The following is a 21,400-nucleotide window of genomic DNA, read 5'->3' as shown; positions in this document are numbered from 1 at the left end:
CAAATCTTGAAGGGTGGAGCAAGATCGCCAAATAGAGGGCTGCACTGATTGTCGCCCCTGCAGGAACACAAAATTTTAGCAACTAATTGCACACAAAAAAGCACCATCATAACCAAAAATCAGGTGGGCAATCACAGTGTCTGGTTTTAACTTCATATTGCTGAAAGAGGCACTGAAGAGGGTAGGAAAGACAGTCTTGAATTGCCAGTGCCTCTGCTCTCCCATCCCCTGGCAGCAGCAGTGTGGCATGGAGAATCTCTGCACTTGGTGGGGGGAGCGCACAATGATTGGGAAGAGAACAAAGGAAGAGAACAAGAGTCTCTGCCTGGTAATCTAGAGAGTTCTCCCAGATTTATCCAAGTCCACCAAGGCAGTACCTCTACCAGTCTGCAAGAACCACAACATTATTGGGCTTGAGGCCCAAGTCCCTTTGAATAACCTGGAAAGCCTTCCCAAGTAAGATAAGCACAAATAAGCCCAGACTATAAAGACTACAATAAATACCTAACTTCAATGCCTGGAAACTGATGAACATCTGTAAGCATCAAGACCATCCAGGAAAATATCACCTCACCAAACAAACTACATAAGGCATCAGGGGCCAATACTAGAGAAACAGAGAGATATGTGACCCTTCAGACACATAATTCAAAATAGCTATCTTGAGAAAACTCAAAGAAATTCAAGATAACACAGAGAAGGAATGTAGAATTCTATCTGATAAATTTAACAGAGATTGAAATAGTTAAAAAGAATCAAGCAGAAATTCTAGAATTGAAAAATGCAGTTGATACACTGAAGAATGCATCCGAGTCTCTTAGTGGCAGAATTGATCCAGAAGAGGAATTAGTGAGCTTGAAGACAGGCTCTTTGAAAATACACAGTCAGAGGAGACAAAAGGAAAAAGAAAAGAATGAAGCACACCTATAAGATCTAGAAAATAGTCTCAAAAGGGCAAATCTAAGAGATATTGGCCTTACAGAGGAAGTAGAGAAAGGGATAGGGATGGAAAGTTTATTCAGTGGAATAATATCAGAGAACTTCCCAAACCTAGAGAAAGATGTCAGCATTGAAGTACAAGAAGGTTATAGAACATCAAGCCAATTTAACCCAACGAAGCCTACCTTGAGACATTTAATAATCAGACTCCCAAAGGTCAAGGATAAAGAAAGGATCCTAAAAGCAGTAAGAAAAAAGAAACAAACATGTGATTGAACTCTAATACATGTAGCAGCAGACTTTTCAGTGGAAACTTTACAGGCCAGGAGAGAGTGGCATGACACAAAGTGAGGAAGGAAAACGACTTTTACCCTAGAATAGTATATCCAGTGAAAATATCCTTCAAATATGAAGGAAAAATAAAGACTTTCCCAGACAAACAAAAGCTGAGGGATTTCATTAACAACAGACCTAGACCTGTCCTATAAGAAATGCTAAAGGTAGCTCTTCAATCTGAAAGAAGAGGATGATAGTAAGCAAGAAGAAATCATTCAAGAAGAAATTTTAAGAAGGCACAAAATTCACTGGTAATAGTATGTACACAGAAAAGCAGAATATTGTAACACTAGAATTGTGTGTAAAGTACTCATGTCTTGAGTAGAAAGACTAAAACATGAACTGATTAAACATAATTATAACAACTTTTCAAGACATGGACAGTGCAATAAGCCATAAGTAGAAACAAAAAGTGAAAAAGCAGGGTAGAATTTTTATTAGTTTTCTTTTTGCTTGATGATATATGCAATCAGTGTTGTCATCAATTTAAAATAATGGATTATATTAATAAAACAGTATATGCAAGTTTCATTGTAACCTCTAATCTAAAAACGTAAAATGGATACGCAAAAAATAAAAAACAAGAAATTAAATCATACCACCAGAGAAAACCACCTTCATTAAAAGGAAAACAGGAAGAAAAGATGGAAGCAAGAGAACACAAAACAACTAGAAAACAAGTAACAAAATGGCAGGAGTAAGTTCTTACTTATCAATAATAACATTGAATGTAAATGGACTAAACTCTCCAATCAAAAGACATAGAGTAACTGCATGGATAAACAAGACCTACTGATCTGATGCCTACAAGAAACACACTTCACCTTTAAAAATAGACGTAGACTGAAAAGGATGGAAAAAGACATTCCATGTTGGTAGAAACCGAAAAAGAACAGGCGTTGCTATACTTATATCAGACAAAATGTCTGTCTCTTCCTACACTTACAAAAGACAAGAAGTGTAGGATGAGACAAAGAAGGTCATTATTTAATGCTAAAGAGTCATTTCAGCAAGAGGATGTAACGACTTTAAATATATATGCACCCAACACTGGAGCACCCAGATATATAAAGCAAATATTATGAGAGAGAAAGACAAAGGTAGACCTCAATACCATAATAGCTGGATATTTCAACACTCCACTTTCAGCATTGGACAGATCTTCCAGACAGAAAACCAACAAAGAAGCATTGGACTTAATTTGTACTATGCATCAAATGGATCTAACAGATACATACAGAAAATTTCATCCAAGAGCTGCAGAATACACATTCTTTTTATCAGCACATGGATCATTCTTAAGGATAGAGCATATGTTAGGTCACAAAACAAGTCTTAAAACATTAAAAAAAAAAAAAATCAAGCATCTTCTCTGACCAGAGTGGAATAAAACTAGAAATCTAAAACAAGGGGAATTTTCAAACAATATAAACATATGGAAATTAAACAATATGCTCCTGAATGACCAGTGGGTCAAGGAAGAAATTAAAAAGGACATTGAAAAATTTATTGAAACATGATGATGGAAACACAACATACTAAACCCTACGGGATACAACAAAAACAGTACGCAAAGAGAGGTTTATAGCTATAAGAGCCTAATCAAAAAAGAAGAAAAACTTCAAATAAATAATAAATAACTTAATGATGTATCTTTTTAAAAATTTTTTATTATACTTTAGGTTCTAAGGTACATGTGCACAACGTGCAGGTTTGTTACATATGTGTACATGTGCCATGTTGGTGTGCTGTACCCATTAACTCGTCATTTACATTAGGTATATCTCCTAATACTATCCCAACCCCTTCCTCCCACCACACGACAGGCCCCGGTGTGTGATGTTCCCCATCCTGTGTCCAAGTGTTCTCATTGTTCAGTTCCCACCTGTGAGGGAGAACACATGGTGTTTGGTTTTCTGTTCTTGTGATAGTTTGTTGAGAATGATGGTTTCCAGCTGCATCCATGTCCCTACAAAGGACATGAACTCATCTTTTTTTGTGGCTGCATAGTATTCCATGGTGTATATGTGCCACATTTTCTTAGTCCATTCTGTCAGTGATGGACATTTGGGTTGGTTCCAAGTCTTTGCTATTGTGAATAGTGCTGCAGTAAACATACGTGTGCATGTGTCTTTATAGCAGCATGATTTATAATCCTTTGGGTATATACCCACTAATGGGATGGCTGGGTCAAATGGTATTTCTAGTTCTAGATCCTTGAGGAATCGCCACACTGTCTTCCACAATGGTTGAACTAGTTTACAGTCCCACCAACAGTGTAAAAGTGTTTCTTTTTCTCCACATCCTCTCCAGCACCTGTTGTTTCCTGACTTTTTAATGATCACCATTCTAACTGCTGTGAAATGATATCTCATTGTAATTTTGATTTGCATTTCTCTGATGACCAGTGATGATGAGCATTTTTTTCATGTGTCTGTTGGCTACATAAATGTCTTCTTTTGAGAAGTGTCTGTTCATATCCTTTGCCCACTTTTTGATGGGGTTGTTTTTTCCTTGCAAATTTGTTTGAGTTCTTTGTAGGTTCTGGATATTAGCCCTTTGTCAGATGAGTAGATTGCAAAAATGTTCTCCCATTCTGTAGGTTGCCTGTTCACTCTGAAGGAGGTTTCTTTTGCCATGCAGAAGCTCTTTAGTTTAATTAGATCCCATTTGTCAATTTTGACTTTTGTTGCTGTTGCTTTTGGTGTTTTAGACATGAGGTCCTTGCCCATGCCAGTGTTCTGAATGGTATTGCCTAGGTTTTCTTCTAGGGTTTTTATGATTTTAGCTCTAACATTTAAGTCTCTAATCCATCTTGAATTAATTTTCATATAAAGTGTAAGGAAGGGATCCAGTTGCAGCTTTCTACGTGTGGCTAGCCAGGTTTCCCAGCACCATTTATTAAATAGGGAATCCTTTCCCCACTTCTTGTTTTTGTCAGGTTTGTCAAAGATCAGATGATTGTAGATGTGTGGTATTATTTCTGAGGGCTGTATTCTGTTCCATTGGTCTATATCTCTGTTTTGGTACCAGTACCATGCTGTTTTGGTTACTGTAGCCTTGTAGTATAGTTTGAAGTCAAGTGGAGTGATGCCTCCAGCTTTGTTCTTTTTGCTTAGGATTCTCTTGGCAATGCAGACTCTTTTTTGGTTCCGTATGAACTTTAAAGTAGTTTTTTCCAATTCTGTGAAGAAAGTAATTGGTAGCTTAATGGGGATGGCATTGAATCTATAAATTACCTTGGGCAGTATGGCCATTTTCATGATATTGATTCTTCCTATCCATGAGCATGGAATGTTCTTCCATTTGTTTGTGTCCTCTTTCATTTCCTTGAGCAGTGGTTTGTAATTCTCCTTGAAGAGGTCCTTCACATCCCTTGTAAGTTGGATTCCTAGGTATTTTATTCTCTTTGAAGCAATTGTGAATGGGAGTTCATTCATGATTTGGCTCTCTGTTTGTCTGTTATTGGTGTATAAAAATGCTTATGATCTTTGCACATTGATTTTGTATCCTGAGACTGAAGTTGCTTATCAGCTTCAGGAGATTTGGGGCTGAGACGATGGGGTTTTCTAAATATACAATCATGGAATCTGCAAACAGGGATAATTTGAATTCCTCTTTTCCTAATTGAATACCCTTTATTTCTTTCTTTTGCCTCATTGCCCTGGTCAGAACTTCCAACACTGTGTTGAATAGGAGTGGTGAGAGAGGGCATCCCTGTCTTGTGCCAGTTTTCAAAGGGAATGCTTCCAGTTTTTGCCCATATGATGTTGGCTGTGGGTTTGTCATAAATAGCTCTTATTATTTTGAGATACATTCCATCAATACCTAGTTTATTGAGAGTTTTTAGCATGAAGCGCTGTTGAATTTTGTCGAAGGACTTTTCTGCATCTATTGAGATAATCATGTGGGTTTTGTCTTTGGTAGTGTTTACGTGATGGATTATGTTTATTGATTTGCGTATGTTGAGCCAGCCTTGCATCCCAGAGATGAAGCCCACTTGATCATGGTGGCTAAGCTTTTTGCTGAATAAGCATGTGCTGCTGGATTTGGTTTGCCAGTATTTTATTGAGGATTTCTGCATCGATGTTCATCAGGGATATTGGTCTAAAATTCTCTTTTTTTGTTGTGTCTCTGCCAGGCTTTGGTGTTAGGATGATATTGACCTCATAAAATGAGTTAGGGAGGGTTCCCTCTTTTTCTATTGATGGGAATAGTTTCAGAAGGAACGGTACCAGCTCCTCCTTGTACCTCTGGTAGAATTCGGCTGTGAATCCATCTGGTCCTGGCCTTTTTTTGGTTGGTAGGCTATTAATTATTGCCTCAATTTCAGAGCCTGTTATTGGTCTATTCAAGTGTAGTCTTGGGAGAGTGTATGTGTCCAGGAATTTATCCATTTCTTCTAGGTTTTCTAGTTTATTTGCGTAGAGGTGTTTATAGAATTCTCTGATGGTAGTTTGTATTTCTGTGGGGTTGGTGGTAATATCCCCTTTATCATTTTTATTGCATCTATTTGATTCTTTTTTCTTCTTTATTAGTCTTGCTGGCAGTCTATTAATTTTGTTGATCGTTTCAAAAAAAAAGCAGCTCCTGGATTCATTGATTTTTTTGAAGGGTTTTTTTTGTGTCTCTGTCTCCTTCAGTTCTGCTCTGATCTTAGTTATTTCTTGCCTTCTGCTAGCTTTTGAATGTGATAGCTCTTGCTTCTCTAGTTCTTTTAATTGTGAGGTTAGGGTGTCAATTTTAGAATTTTTGTGCTTTCTCTTGAGGGCATTTAGTGCTATAAATTTCCTTCTACACACTGCTTTAAATGTGTCCCAGAGATTCTGGTATGTTGTATCTTTGTTCTCATGGGTTTCAAAGAACATCTTTGTTTCTGCCTTCATTTCATTATGTACCGAGTAGTCATTCAGGAGGAGGTTGTTCAGTTTCCATGTAGTTGAGTGGTTTTGAGTGAGTTTCTTTTTTTTTTTTTGAGATGGAGTCTCACTCTGTCGCCCAGGCTGGAGCGCAGTGGCCGGATCTCAGCTCACTACAAGCTCCGCCTCCCGGGTTTACGCCATTCTCCTGCCTCAGCTTCCCGAGTAGCTGGGACTACAGGCGCCTGCCACCTCGCCCGGCTAGTTTTTTGTATTTTTTTAGTAGAGACAGGGTTTCACTGTGTTAGCCAGGATGGTCTTGATCTCCTGACCTCGTGATCCGCCCGTCTCGGCCTCCCAAAGTGCTGGGATTACAGGTTGAGTGAGTTTCTTAATCCTGAGTTCTAGTTTGATTGCACTGTGGTCTGAGAGACAGTTTGTTATAATTTCTGTTCTTTTACATTTGCTGAGGAGTGCTTTACTTCCAACTATGTGGTCCATTTTGAATAATTGCCATATGGTGCTGAGAAGAATGTATATTCTGTTGATTTGGGGTGGAGAGTTCTGTAGATGTCTATTAGGTCTGCTTGGTGCAGAGCTGAGTTCAGTTCCTGGATATCCTTGTTAACTTTCTGTCTTGTTGTCTAATGTTGACAGTGGGGTGTTAAAGTCTCCATTATTATTGTATGAGAGTCTAAGTCTCTTTGTAAGTCTCTAAGGACTTGCTTTATGAATCTGGGTGCTCCTGTATTGGGTGCATATATATTTAGGATAGTTAGCTCTTCTTGTTGAATTGATCCCTTTACCATTATGTAATGGCCTTCTTTGTCTCTTTTGATCTTTGGTGGTTTAAAGTCTGTTTTCTCAGAGACTAGGATTGCAACCCCTGCCTTTTTTTGTTTTCCATTTGCTTGGTAGATCTTCTTCCATCCCTTTATTTTGAGTCTATATGTGTCTGTGCATGTGAGATGGGTCTCCTGAATACAGCATACTGATGGGTCTTGAATCTTTATCCAATTTGCCAGTCTGTTTCTTTTAATTGGAGCATTTAGCCCATTTACATTTAAGGTTAAGATTGTTATGTGTGAATTTGATCCTGTCATTATGATGTTAACTGGTTATTTTGCTCATTAGTTGATGCAGTCTCTTCCTGGCATCAATGGACTTTACATTTTGGCATGTTTTTGCAGCGGCTGGTACCGGTTGTTCCTTTCCATGTTTAGTGCTCCCTTCAGGAGCTCTTGTAGGGCAGTCCTGGTGGTGACAAAATCTCTCAGCATTTGCTTATCTGTAAAGGATTTTATTTCTCCTTCACTTATGAAACTTAGTTTGGCTGGATATGAAATTCTGGGTTGAAAATTCTTTGCTTTAAGAATGTTGAATATTGGCCCCCCACTCTCTTCTGGCTTATAGAGTTTCTGCCGAGAGATCTGCTATTAGTCTGATGGGCTTACCTTTGTGGGTATCCCGACCTTTCTCTCTGGCTGCCCTTAACATTCTTTCCTTCATTTCAACCTTGGTGAATCTGACAATTATGTGTCTTTGAGTTGCTCTTCTTGAGGAATATCTTTGTGGCGTTCTCTCTCTGCTTGGTGGGCTGCACCCACTCTCCTGCACTCACTATCCTGCACCAACTGTCCAACGTGCCCCAGTGAGATGAACCCGGTACCTCAGTTGGACATGTAGAAATCACCCGTCTTCTGTGTTGCTCACGCTGGGAACCGTAGCCTGGATCTGTTCCTATTTGGCTATCTTGGGACTGCCTCTCTTAATGATGTACCTTAACTAGAAATCCTAGAGCAAACCAAACCCAAAATTAGTAGTAGAAATAATAAAAATCAGAGCAGAAATAAAATCAGAGATGAAAAAGGAGATATTATAACTGATACTGTAGAAATTCAAAGGATCAACAGTGGATACTATAAGCAACTGTATGCCAGTAAGTTGGATAATCTAGAGGAAATGGAAAACTTCCTAGACACATACAACCTCCAAAGATTGACCTATGAAGAAATCCAGTATCTGAACAGACCAAAAACCAGTAACAAGATTGAAACCATAATAAAAGTTCTTCCAGTGAAGAAAAGCTCGGGATCCAAGGGCTTCATTGCTGAATTCTACCATTTAAAGAAGAACTAATAGTAAAGTCTACTTAAACTATTCCAAAAAATAGAAGACGAAGGAATACTTCCAAATTCATTCTGCAAGGTCATTGTTACCCTGATACCTAAACCAGACAAGGACACATTGAAAGAAGAAAGAGAGAGAGAGAGAGAGAAAGAGGGAGGGAAGGAGGGAGAGAGGAAGGGAGGCAGGGAGGTAAGCAGGCAGGCAGGCGAAAGTACAGGCCAACATCTGTTGAATATCAATGCAAAAGTCCTCAACAAAATACTAGCAAACTGAATTCAACAAAACATTTAAAAGATCATTCGTCATGACCAAGTGAGATTTATCCCAGGGTTACCAGGATGGTTCAACATTCATAAATCAATCAGTGTGATTTATCATATCAAAGAATGAGGGACAAAAAAAATACGATCATTTCAATTGATGCTGAAATAGCATTTGATAAAATTAAACATCCTTTCCTGATAAAAAACCTCAACAAACTGGGGATAGAAGGAACATACCTCAATATAGTAAAAGCCGTATGTGACAGACCCACAGTTAGTATCATACTGAATGGGGAAAATCTTAGCCTTTCATCCAAGCTCTGGAACACACAGGGATGTCCACTGTTATTCAACACAGTACTGGAAGCCCTACCTCGAACATTCAGACAAGAGAAAGATATAAAGGCATCCAAATGGAAAGGAAGAAGTCAAATTATCCTTGTTTGCAGATGATATTATCTTATATTTGGAGGTATTTTGGGGTATAAGAGCATGCCTACAACTTACCTTTTTTGGTTAAGAAAACAAAATGTGATCAGGCATGGTGGCTCACGCCTGTAATCCTAACACTTTGGGAGGCCAAGGCGGGTGGATCACCTGAGGTCAGGAGTTTGAGACCAGCCTGGCCAACATGGTGAAACCTCGTTTCTACTAAAAATACAAAAATTAGCTGGGTGTGGTGGTGTGTGGCTATAATCCCAGCTACTCAGGAGGCTGAGGCAGGAGAATTGCTGGAACCCGGGAGGTGGAGGCTACAGTGAACTGAGATTGCGCCACTGCACTCCAGTCTGGGCGATAGAGCGAGACTCTGTCTCAAATAAATAAATAAATAATAAAATAAAAATATATGTTTACCTAGAGAGATAGCTAACACAAATGTAGTAAAATGTTAACATTTGGGGAGTCTAGGTGCAGGGTATGCAGAATTTTTTTTACTCTTCTTGTAAGTCTGAAATTATGTTAAAAAAAATAATAAATATGAGTTTCAACTCCCTCACTTACCAGCTCTGTCCTCATGTTAAAGTCTTTATGCCTCACTTTCCTCATGTGTCAAATGATGATCATAAAGGGACCTACAATATAGTATTATTATAGGTATTAGCTTAGTTAATACAGTAATGCCCTTAGAACACTGACTGGCACACAGTAGTGCTGCATTAAGTGTTTGTCATTCTATCTTACTTCATGCTCTTCTTCCCTTTAAAACCAAAGTTTTTGAAAGAACTATCTGCAACAAGTTTTATTCATTTACGTCAAACTCCCTGCCCATCACAGTTGGATTTTGATTCTCCAGCACTTCATTTACTATGCCTTTTCCAAGGTTGCTATCTCCTTCTTTCTAAATCCAATAGATACTTTTCTGTCCATATCTTCCTTGATCTTTTCTTAGCATTGTACTACACTAACTACTTTTTCCTTTTTGAAATAGTCTCTCCTCATGGCTTCTGTGATTTTTCTCTTCTGGTTTTTCTTCAAACTCTTCAGCTGTTTCTTCACCATTGTGTTTGCCTTTTACTATGCCTTTTCCTTGAGTGCTGGTTAATGTTTTGCCAACTGATGTCTATAATAAATGCAATTGTAGTTTAGAGATGAGTATATTATTTCCTTCTTTGAAGGTGGGTTAATCTGTATTCTCAGTCTCTTCAGAGGGATCATTTTTGTGTAGTCAAAGGTAATGGATCACAAGATTTAGAGCCTACCAGGCAAGACCAATTTTAAATATCTCTGGTTGCAAAATTGTCTTTCCCTTGGAGTGTTAGTAAATCTTGCAGGGCAGTTACACATTTATCTTAAAGCTGAAAAAAATAAAAATAAAAATAAGGCTTACAGGAGTCATTAAGCATCTGAGCCCTCACTCCATCTCTCAGCAGAGAGTTACTTTCTATTCATATCTGTTCTTATTGTTGATTCTAGTGAACAAAGCCAAGACTTCTCATAGAGGTTATTTATGAGAGATGTAAGGGTTAAGAGAGTAATTTGAAAACCAGAAGACTTGGATTCACAGTTAGTCTGTACCTTTTACTAGCTTCGTGAACTTAAGCAAGTTACTTGACTTCTCTATGCTCCAGTTTTCTCATCTGTACAATGGGGATCATAGTACTGACAACCTTAGAGCTCTGTTGGGTGGAAAGAATGAGTCAATGCATGTGAAGCACTTAGAACAGTGCTCAGTGTAAGCTGTTATTAAGGCAATAGTCACTGTTTTTGAAGAAGACAGACTATAGTAAGGTTTTAATTTTGTAAGCTTTCTTATTGCCTCTTTTATATTTTACTTATTTAAAATAACTTCTGTAGAGCATATCATTTGCCAGGCACTATTCTAATTACCTTAAAAGGACAAATTATTAATTTTTTAATAGCAACACTTCAAGGAAAGTTCTCTTAATATTCCTATTTTATATTTGAGAAAACTGAGGCACAAAGAGGTTGTGTAACTTGCCCAAGGTCACAGAGCAGCAGGTCTGCTTTCTTAACCAGTGCATTATGCTATATCTCATTTCCATTTATAATCTGTTTAAAAATTTCACTTTATTTTTATTTGACAAATATTTAATTGTATTAGTCTATAGGGTCACCTGTTCCTTTTCTGTATTCAGTTCACATACCTACTCAGTGACCTAGCCAAGGTTTTTTTTATTATTTCCTTTTGCTTCCCTCAAATCATTGACAACTTGGGAATTAGAGTGACATGATCAGTGTCTATCCCAGTGTAGAACAGATGTTTGACATTACTTTGATGGGAAATGAGAGGATAAGCTTTTTGTCTCAAAGCCACTGAAATGGACATCTAGCATTCCTAGTCACCAAGCATCAAAATTCAGTCATGTCTCTAGTCGTTGTAACAACTATAAATACCCCTGCTCATATTTAGTTATTTCCTACAGAAGTGATACAGCCCCCAGGAAGAAACACTTGTCTGACCAATAACTAATGAACCATATGTCAACTTACTTTCTCTCTCTCTCATTCTCTCTCTTTCCTGTTTTTTTTTTTAATTGAGTCTTGCTCTGTCACCCAGGCTGAAGTGCAGTGGCACAATCTCAGCTCACTGCAACCTCCGCCTCCGGGGTTCAAGTGATTCTCCTGCCTCAGCCTCCTGAGTAGTTGAGACTACAGGCATGCGCCACCATGCCTGGATAATTTTTGTGTTTTTAGTAGAGATGGGTTTCACCTTATTGGCCACGCTGGTCGCAAACTCCTGACCTCAGGTGATCTCACCTCAGCCTCCCAAAGTGCTGGGATTACAGCATAAGCCACAGCACCTGGCCAATGCATCAACTTTCTCAACAGTTGCTGGACTATAAACCAGATAAGTACAGTCTTACAGCTCTATATAGCAAAGCTTATTTTTTTCAGCTTTTGTTTTTCTCAGAAGATAACCATTAATAGATATAAAAATATGGTGAGAATTCAGTATTCACAAAGGAAAATAAAGGAACAAATAGCAGTTTTACGAAGCCAGAGAAAAAATAAGAAGAAAGAAAACATATGTAAAATAAATAATAAATATTAAAAAATAAGATAAAGATGGAAGAAATAAAATCAAATATTTCTCATCTTGAATATGAATGGACTGAATTTTCTCATCAAAATACAGACTTACCAACTGGAATGAAAAAAACTAGCTACAGGCCATTTATAATTAAAGCACCTTAATCAATTGATAAAAGTTGAAAATAAGAAGGTAAGGAAAGAGATATTAAGCAAATATGAACAAGAAAGTGAGATTCACAGTTAATTAAAAGCATTTAACAAGATAAAAAGGAACATTATAAAATGAAAAAAGGGTTATTTGTAAAGAAAGTAATAAGCACAAACCTATTTGCACAAAATATATGGCAACCAAGTAAATATGTAAAGGAAAAATCTATTCAAAATGTGAGGAGAAATTGATAAAATAGTTACAATGTGTGACTGTAATGTATTACTCTCATATTAGATATTTCTAGTAGACAGATATAAGCAAGAAAATTAAGTAATCAAAAACTTATTTAGTAAATATAGCTAAAACCTTATATCTCTTGAACAGATAATAGCCACTTTTAGGAGTATATCCATTGAATATTTTCAAAAAATCAAGAATGTATTTAGGCATAAAGAAAACTTAAAGATTTTGCATTCTTTGACCTTAAGCAATGAAATTAGACTTAAATAATTTAAAAGGGTACCAGACAAGTTGCAAAGTAAGAAATGTACTTTCAGATTAAAGAATGTGTTTAAAGAAGAAATGCAAACTTTTTTCTAAAACCCAGGAAATAAAATGCTGTATTTCAAAATGTGTGGAACATTTAAATGGGATCTTTAAAGTTATAAAGATCACCATTTGTAAAGTATAGGGATAAAAAAATAAAAGAACAACAAATCAAAACATAAGAAGAGGGATCAACGTTGATTTTGTAAAATAGAATACAAAAAAATATGTATAAGTTGAAAACTACATGTTAAATCTGGTCTTTTGGAAAGAAAATAAAACCGAAAATTCCCTTCTAATTATTATGAAGCAGAGAGAGGTAGCAACAGTAGACAAATCTGGAATGTGATAATAAAAGAAATTAAAATAATTAAAGCTGCATGGAATTCTGTAGCACACATTTGAACTTTAGGAGAATGAAAAGCTGATAATTAGTTGTTACTGCTCATCTAATGTATCTGAGGAAACTGAAGGCTTGAAGTGGGACAAGCAAGGAAGAATCAAAACAATTTGTTGTGCAGAACCCTCAAAATGGTCAACCACAAGTTACTCCAGGAGAAGGTGGTGAGGGATGTAGCAGACATAACTTCAAAGTCAGGAGAGAAGAATGATTGTATCCCCAGAATCTCTCTGTTCCACTCAGGATAGCTATTTATACAAGAACAATGGCCATGTGGAAATAAAAGCAGCTATTTATACAAGAACAATGGCCATGTGGAAATAAAAGCAGCGTTTTATTAATCTGACCAAGTACCTGATAACTCCTAAACGTAGGCAAGCGATTCTAAAATGTGAGCCTTAAAATAAGAGCCTTAAATGAGACCTCTATCCTCCTGAATCTCTACCTATTTCACCCTCAAACCCAGAAATGTCATTCTAAAACACTGCAATTTTAGGAAAAGCCAATCTGTCCAATGTCTAAGGACAAGGGGTCAATAATGAGCATGTTTTCCCTCAGTGCCTGAGCCACTTTATTAAGGCAGAATCCTGGGTCCATCTTTCCTCTGGAAGGAGAGAGAACAGAAGTGATAGCAAGACCTCTTCCCACCTGGCCACATTACCTATCCTTAAAAGAAGAGGTGAAAGAAGTGAGAAAATGTCCCACTACACATGGGTGTGGGAACAGGCAAGAAAATGGCCTGGATCTGCCCTGAAAATCTGGCTCTTGGGGAAATGGCAGGAGGCACTAAGGAGCCATTGCACAATGTGGCAGACAAACAGAGGATGAAGGAATAATCCTTCATCTGATTAATAAGTAAATGTGACCCCAATGAGGTGAAGTTATTTGCCTCCTTGATATACACCATCAGTGTGGGATCAGATCCGGTCTCAATAGCTTGCTGGCCAGTATTCTTCCTAGTTTACCACACTCATTTTGTCGCTGCCCAGTGATCCAGTGTGAATTTTGGATTCAGATTTGGAGTTCTGATCCTAGTTCCACCACTAACCAGCTGTGGGATGTGGGCAAGTTTCTTAACCCCTTTGTTACCCTAGTTTCCTTATGTATCTAGTGCAGATCATGGTAGAGCATACTTCATAGAGTTTTGGTGATGAATGACCGAGAAAATATGTAAAGCTCTCAAAAAGAGTGCATGGCACATGGTAAGAGCTCAATAGATATTAGCTATATAATTTGTTTTAAAAAGAGAACACAGATTTTATCATATTCAGGACTTTGTTTTCATTGGTTATTTAGTTATTGAAAATATAAAAACTAAAGTTTGAATGTATTTTACATTTTGAATTCGGTCAAATCAAATAGATTTATGTCTGTAATACAGTCAACTTATATGTTCTGATTGTGAGTATTCTGTCCTTTGGAGTTTCCTTCGTTTATGATAAATACTGGTTTTGGAGTGCTTCTAGAATAAAATGCATACTCTCAACTGGACGTGGTGGCTTATGCGTGTAATCCCAGCACTTTGGAAGGCTGAGGCGAGAGGATTGCTTGAGCCCAGGAGTTTGGGGTTGCAGTGAGCCATGATTGCACCACCACACTCCAGCCTGGATGACAGAGCAAGACCCTGTCTCAAAAAACAACAACAACGACAACCACAAAACAACCAATGCTACCTGTGGATTGCTCTAACAGGATTTCACATAATGTTTAATGGGACAGATGAGATTTCATGTCTTCTGTAAAAACTACTGAGTAATATTGAAATAGCACTTTGTATTTTCCTTGCCCAGATGCCTCACAGGATGCCTGCCATTTCACAAGTTACCCACCCTTTCTCTGACACCCCATTGTAATTCAGGCTTAGGCTTTAATGCATATTGAGTCCAGATACAGAGTATTAGATCTGATTTGCTGTTGGTATGCAGTTTGCTTAGATATCTACTGATTTTGCCTTTGACAAATTTAAATAAATGAAATTGATGTTTTTGTAGGGTTTACTTTAGACTGTTGCACTGTGCAGTGGGCTGGTGTTGAAACACAATAGCTTTTAAATTGAACTGCTTATAGAGTGATCTGTAAAATCTTTCTAGATGTCTTTCTATAACTGCTGTGGTGGGCTAGGAATCATTATTTGTTTTTGCAGGCAAATTAATGGGTTGCGGTGGCCGTGGAAACTGCCTTCTAGTACAAGGTTTGAAAAGTGCATTTAATCACTTTCTCAGGGCATTTAGAATAAAGAATCAGGCAAAGTCATTTAAAATCCAGTTTGTCTTTGAGAATAGTGAAAAGCAGAGCTTCATAATGAAAGTATTATATCATATGTATGACTGTGTGTGTGTCTGTGCCTGTGTCTGTGTCTGTGTGTGTATTATTAGTTTGGTTTTATTTCAATGTTCCTATTTATTTTATGGTTAAAAAGACCATGGGGAACCAAAAGTGACTAATTTACTTTTCTTTTTTTTGAGACAGTCTCACTCCATCACGTAGGCTGGAGTGCAGTGGCACGATCTTAGCTTACTGCAACCTCCGCCTCCTGAGTTCAAGCGATTCTCATACCTCAGCCTCCCAAGTAGCTGGAATTACAGGTGCATGCCAGGCTAATTTTGTATCTTTAGTAGAGACAGGGTGTCACCATATTGGCCAGGCTGGTCTTGAACTCCTGACCTCAAGTGATCCACCCGCCTCAGCCTCCCAAAGTGCCGGGATTATAGGCGTGATCCACTGTGCCCAGCCTCTAGAAAGTGACTAATTTTCTTACTTGCCTTTTTTTCCGTTGCTTCAAATCTTTGAAAGTAGTGGCTGTGAATTCATAGTATCAATGGTGTATAAATGAGAGTCCTGTTGCTTAATGGGAAGAGAAAAGGAAAGCTGGAATCCAAAAATCTTAGTATTCTGATCCCATCCACCTGCTCAAAAATGTTCTTTGTCAGTTTCCTAAGCTTTGTAATAAAATGCCATCACCAAAAGTTTGGTATAAGTATATTTATAGTATATTTATATTGATATTGTTTCTTGTGGTGAAGTTTTCTAAGTTTTAAAATTTTTTAGTTGGGGTTTTTATTAGTTTAGTTCTAGAAAATTACAAATCTTATTCTTACCACCACCTTGAGATTTTTATTTGTGAGCATTATGATTTATTGTTTTTTAATTTTTTCAAAGAGTTGTATTTTAAATATATGTATTATGAGGGTTTACAGTATTCCAATATTTTTATTTTAATTTTAGTGTATTCATGAATATAAACAATCTCTTTAAACATTACTTGTTTTGGGGATTGTCTTTTTAATTGCAAAAGACCATTACCAGAAGAAAATTACTTAAAATGGGGTAATAGATTATGATATGTCGTAGAATTCTGATTTTTATACTAGCAATATATAATAAAATATTTAAGAAAAATAAATCTAGCATAACTGAAATCTGAAGTTGCACATATATTCTTATTTAGAACTACCTTTCATTATGGCAGGCAACTTGAATTGCTCTATACTGGAAAATTTAATGTACCACTCAATTACTATTCTTTAGCCCAATTTAAAATAATAGATTGGGAGTAAAGTCTTAATGCAGTGTAACCTTTGGAACATCAGAAATAACCTCTTTTCTTTCCAGAAATCAGTGTACAGTAAGGGCATCAGTTTTATCACACTGTATGAATAGATTTGTATTAGCACTTAGACCTTTTGTTAATTGCATAAGTGTATGGATTTCTTCTGTCTCACCCAACTTAGGCTAAATAATAATGTAAAGATGTGCTGTTATTTTAAAATATATACCTTTTTATTTAAAAGCTTTTTTGATCATCTCGTTCTGATTCTAGCGAAGGACTCAATATTGTAACTTAATATTTTTATGTAATTTCATAATGTGGGTGTTTTGAAAAATTTTGCAATGGTAAATATTGTGATAAAATTTTGGCTATGGAAAGGTCCTTATTCTCACTTTTTTCTTTGACAGTCATACTGTGTATAACCATGAAACTACAGAAAATATTAGGACTTTGCAAAATTGTAAAAGGACTTTATAAAAAGAACGTTATCTTTCCTCTTGATGCCGTCTTTTAATGATAGCTGTCAGCCTTTTCACTTATTATAAAAAACAAATTTTCTGTGTGAGGTGAAAATGTTCACTGAAATTAATTTACACACCATCTCAAATTCCTTTTGGAATAGGGGAGGATACAAATAAGCAAATAGTAATAAAACTAATTTGCATACTCTAAATTGTTGGTCTTAATGGTACTGATGGAAGGTTTCCAATTTGTCACAAAGCAGCGACTTTTAAGAAGATAAATTATATTGAAATGTACTTTATTTAAAAATATAATGCCAAAATGCAATATTGGACAAATTTATCCCTATTTCTTTTGTTGACCAAATAATCGACAAGGATTTATGATTTTATAAGCAGACCTTGATGATCTTATCGGTTTGATATATTTTCAGTGTTGTAGATGCTTATACATAAAGAGCAAAAACAGTTTTGATTTGGAATCACAGTACTTAATTGATCTGTTTCTTTTTCTGTATTATCTATGGGTTCTCAAATGGGCTTTGTGGACCACCTGTCTCAGGAATCATCTGTGGTGCTTTTTAAATTAAAACATAGCTATCTGGGCCCCACCACAGAAATACTATTTTGGAGCTGATCCCAGGAACCTGTCTTTTTAATAAGAACCCTGGATGATTTTTATGGGCATTGGGGTTTGGGAACTGCTGCTCTAGAGCAGGGGTCAGCAAACCATTTCTATAAATTGCTAGACACTCAATATTTTTGGCTTTGAGGACCTTATGGTCTTCATTGTAACTATTTCTGCCATTGTAGCACAAAAGCAGCAACAGATCATGGAGAAACAAATAGGTATGGGCAGACAGACTTGCTTCCAGAATTTGTTCGTCTTTGATAGAATCTAGATTCTAGACCATTGGTTTTTGCTCTATGGATATTTTCTAAGATACTCTCTTCAAAATCAATTTTAATGAGATTTCCTATGTGTTTATCTGAGGAAAATTCATAAATACAGGAATAATTCCTAGATATACATTAGATGAATTAATAGTTGTAAAACATTTTTAATAGTTAAAACCTTTTCTATGTTAATATTAGAGTATGATTAACTTACTTCTAACTATGTAATCTGCTTCTCATATTAGGTTCCTGTTGCTAGAGCAAGTATTCTTTGGCTAATTGGAGAAAACTGTGAACGAGTTCCTAAAATTGCCCCTGATGTTTTGAGGAAGATGGCTAAAAGCTTCACTAGTGAAGATGATCTGGTAAAACTGCAGATATTAAATCTGGGAGCAAAATTGTATTTAACCAACTCCAAACAGGTGAGAGGCAAACGTTAGTCAATCTATCTAATACGTACTTTCCTCTTCACTCTGATCAAACAGCGGAGGGCTGTACCTTCATTAGTCTGACCATTCAACAATTCCCAGGTGCCTGTTTGTTTCACGTTCTATGTTAGATGATACTAGTGCAAAGAGATGACATTCTAGTCTAGTAGGAGAGAAGACATTAAAAAAGGAAATAGTGTGTGGTAATGCTGTAGCAGAAGTATTGACATACAATGGAATTCTAGAGGAATTACTGAAAGTCTGAAGTAGATGCGAGGTCAGAGAAAATTTTATAAAGGATGAAACTCAGTAAGGGCTTATAAGGAGTGATTTACTGTACAGAAAGAGGAAAGCACAGGGTCAGAGTCAAGAAATAGCTTGGTGTTTCTGGGAAATTTTTTAAAGGTGAGTCCAGAATGGCAGGTGCAATGGTCTGAGAGTTTATATCCCCCAAAGTTCATGTGGTGAAACCTGATCACCCATGTGATGGTATTAGGAGGTAGGGCCTTTGGGAGGTGATTAGGTCATGAGGCTGGAGCCCTTATATATGAACTTTGTGATCTTATTAAAGAGATCCCTGAGAGCTCGCTTGCCGCTTCTGCCATGTGAGGACACAGCCAGAAGGTGCCATCTGCGAATTAGAAAATGGGTGCTCACTAGACACCCGAACTGTGGGTACCTTGATCTTGAATTTCCCAGCCTCCAGAACTGTGAGAAATAAATTTCTATTATTAATTATATTATTAATAGGCTTCCCAGTTTATGGTATTTTCTAAAGTAGTCCAAATGGACAAAGACATTTTGCAGTTTGAACACATGGAGTGGCTTGTATGCTCGAAGTAGTATGGACCTGGTCCTGCAGAGGAAAGGGAGACCACTTTTAATAGTAGTATAATTTACCAGATTTGCAATTTAGAATATTCATTTTTTAAGTCCATTGACTTTTTGAGCAGCTGTTAATAAGAGGGATCATTTTTGCTTCCATGTATGAAATAGGGACTTTTCATATATCTGAATTGCTATTCTCTGTGAGTGGACTTACCTGTTTAGTATAATTGAAAAAAGATTCTTGCTCATTTGCAGCTAGGCTTCTTGGGAAGATTTATGCTCTGTGTCCTATCTATTTTTCTCTAATTTTCACTTTTTCTCTGACTCTTACTTTTGCCTTTGTGATTTTTTTCCTCCACATCCCTCTCTGTCTTTGTATTTGTCCCCTTCCCCAAAACTCCCTCTGCCTAGATATCTCTCTGACATCCTTCATCCCTTCAGTGCCCCGCCCCTGTACTACAGTCCAGTGTGTTTGTCATTCTCTCCTTTCTCTTCCATCTCTGTTTGTTTCTCTCTTTTTGTATTTGCTGTGTATCTCTCTATATGTGTCTCCCTCTGTCTGCCTTTCCTGCTTCCCCATAGACCACACTTATTTTCTAGTAAGCTAATGTTTGCCTTTCAGAATCCTCAGGTCGATTCCTCAGATTCATTTCTATATGGTTTGGGATTATCTTCATCCCTAATCGTGGTATGAGTTATATTATTACAGCTTTTGCTGATTCATCTATAAGATTTGTAACCAGATAATTGCAAATAATGGAGCATATTTCCATGATTTAGATTTTGTCTTTAAATTTTAAGTCATCTTTAAAAGGAATCAGTTAATCCTTTCCAAGTGTCTGTAGATTTCTTCATACATTGAGATACTTTCTAAAAACTGAGTAAAGAAAGACCTATGTTTGCTGTTGAGTTTCATGTTTCTTGATAAAATAGAGGGATTTTTAGCCTGGAACTCCGTGGTAGTCACTAAATTCCTGTGGTATGGCGAAGGTTTATATAATACCTAGACTATTGGGATTTTTTTCTGTCTTGTTTGGCCACTCTAAATGTATGTAGCTTATGTATTATTGTTAAAGTAATACCAAAATTGAATGTCAGTCAAGACTTAAACTAAGTAAAGCTTCTTTCTTTGGCCCTTTTCTTTGTAACTGTGAATAACCAATAATGAAATGTAGTACTGTTTATTTAGATACTGTAGAGCGTGTTTCATGTCTTTTTATTCAGTGAATTTGAAGACAACTAGTTTGTACTCAGGTTTTTTTTTTTTTTTTTTTTTTTTTTTCTTGACCTGTTTTATTAATGGCAGTTTTGGAGCTCAGTTTCTGAAGTGTTTTTTTGTTTTGTTTTTGAGAAAGTTTCCCTCTATCACACAGTCTGGAGTTCAGTGGCGTGATCTTGGCTCACTTCAACCTCCGCCTCCCAGGTTCAAGCAATTCTCATGTCTCAGCCTCCTGAGTAGCTGGGATTACAGGCATGTGTCACCATGCCTGGCTAATTCTGTATTTTTAGTAGAGACGGGTTTTGCCATGTTGGCCAGGCTGATCTCAAACTCCTGACCTCAAGTGATCTGCCCACCTCAGCTTCCCAAAGTGCTGGGATTACAGACGTGATATTTTATATTTTAGAATGATACTTCTAGAAAACTACAATAGGCTTCACCACCCAGTGGTGAAAACACAGTGATTTTTTAAAAATCACAAATTTTTATGTAGCTCATTGTTTTTAAGTGATTAAATATGAAAATAGATTAATAGTGTCTTGAAGAGTTGAACTCTGTTTTTGAATATTTCTCATTTCTCAAGAAGAGGAGATTGAGATAATTAATAACTGAAAATTAGTTGTTTTGTTTTGAAGACAGTCTCCCTTGGTCACCCAGGCTGGAATACAGTGGCGTGATCTTGATTCAGTGCAACCTCTGCCTCCCGGGTTCAAGCAATTCTCCTGCCTCAGCCCCCTGAGTAGCTGGGATTATGGTTGCCTGCCACCACACCTGGCTAATTTTTTTTTTTTTTTTGTATTTTTAGTAAAGATGGGGTTTCACCATGTTGGCCAGGCTGGTCTCGAACTCCTGACCTCAAGTGATCCTCCTGCCTCGGCGTCCCAAAGTGCTGGAATTA

General features: G+C 37.0%; 1 protein-coding gene across 3 annotated transcripts in view; it reads left to right on the top strand.

The window, feature by feature from the left end:
• Window positions 1-21,400, top strand: part of AP3B1 (adaptor related protein complex 3 subunit beta 1) — a 298,620-nt gene that overhangs the window by 146,811 nt on the left and 130,409 nt on the right. For all 3 annotated transcript variants that reach the window (XM_028849534.2, XM_028849535.2, XM_028849539.2), the window contains exon 15: window positions 18,273-18,449. In XM_028849534.2, coding sequence (XP_028705367.1) covers window positions 18,273-18,449 — 177 coding nt within the window. The remainder of the gene's footprint in view (window positions 1-18,272; window positions 18,450-21,400) is intronic.

This window comes from Macaca mulatta, chromosome 6 (assembly GCF_049350105.2).
Source record: "Macaca mulatta isolate MMU2019108-1 chromosome 6, T2T-MMU8v2.0, whole genome shotgun sequence".
NCBI classification, from domain to species: Eukaryota; Metazoa; Chordata; class Mammalia; order Primates; family Cercopithecidae; genus Macaca; species Macaca mulatta.
Note: the sequence above shows the minus strand (reverse complement) of the source record. Positions and strands in the feature narration are given on the sequence as shown.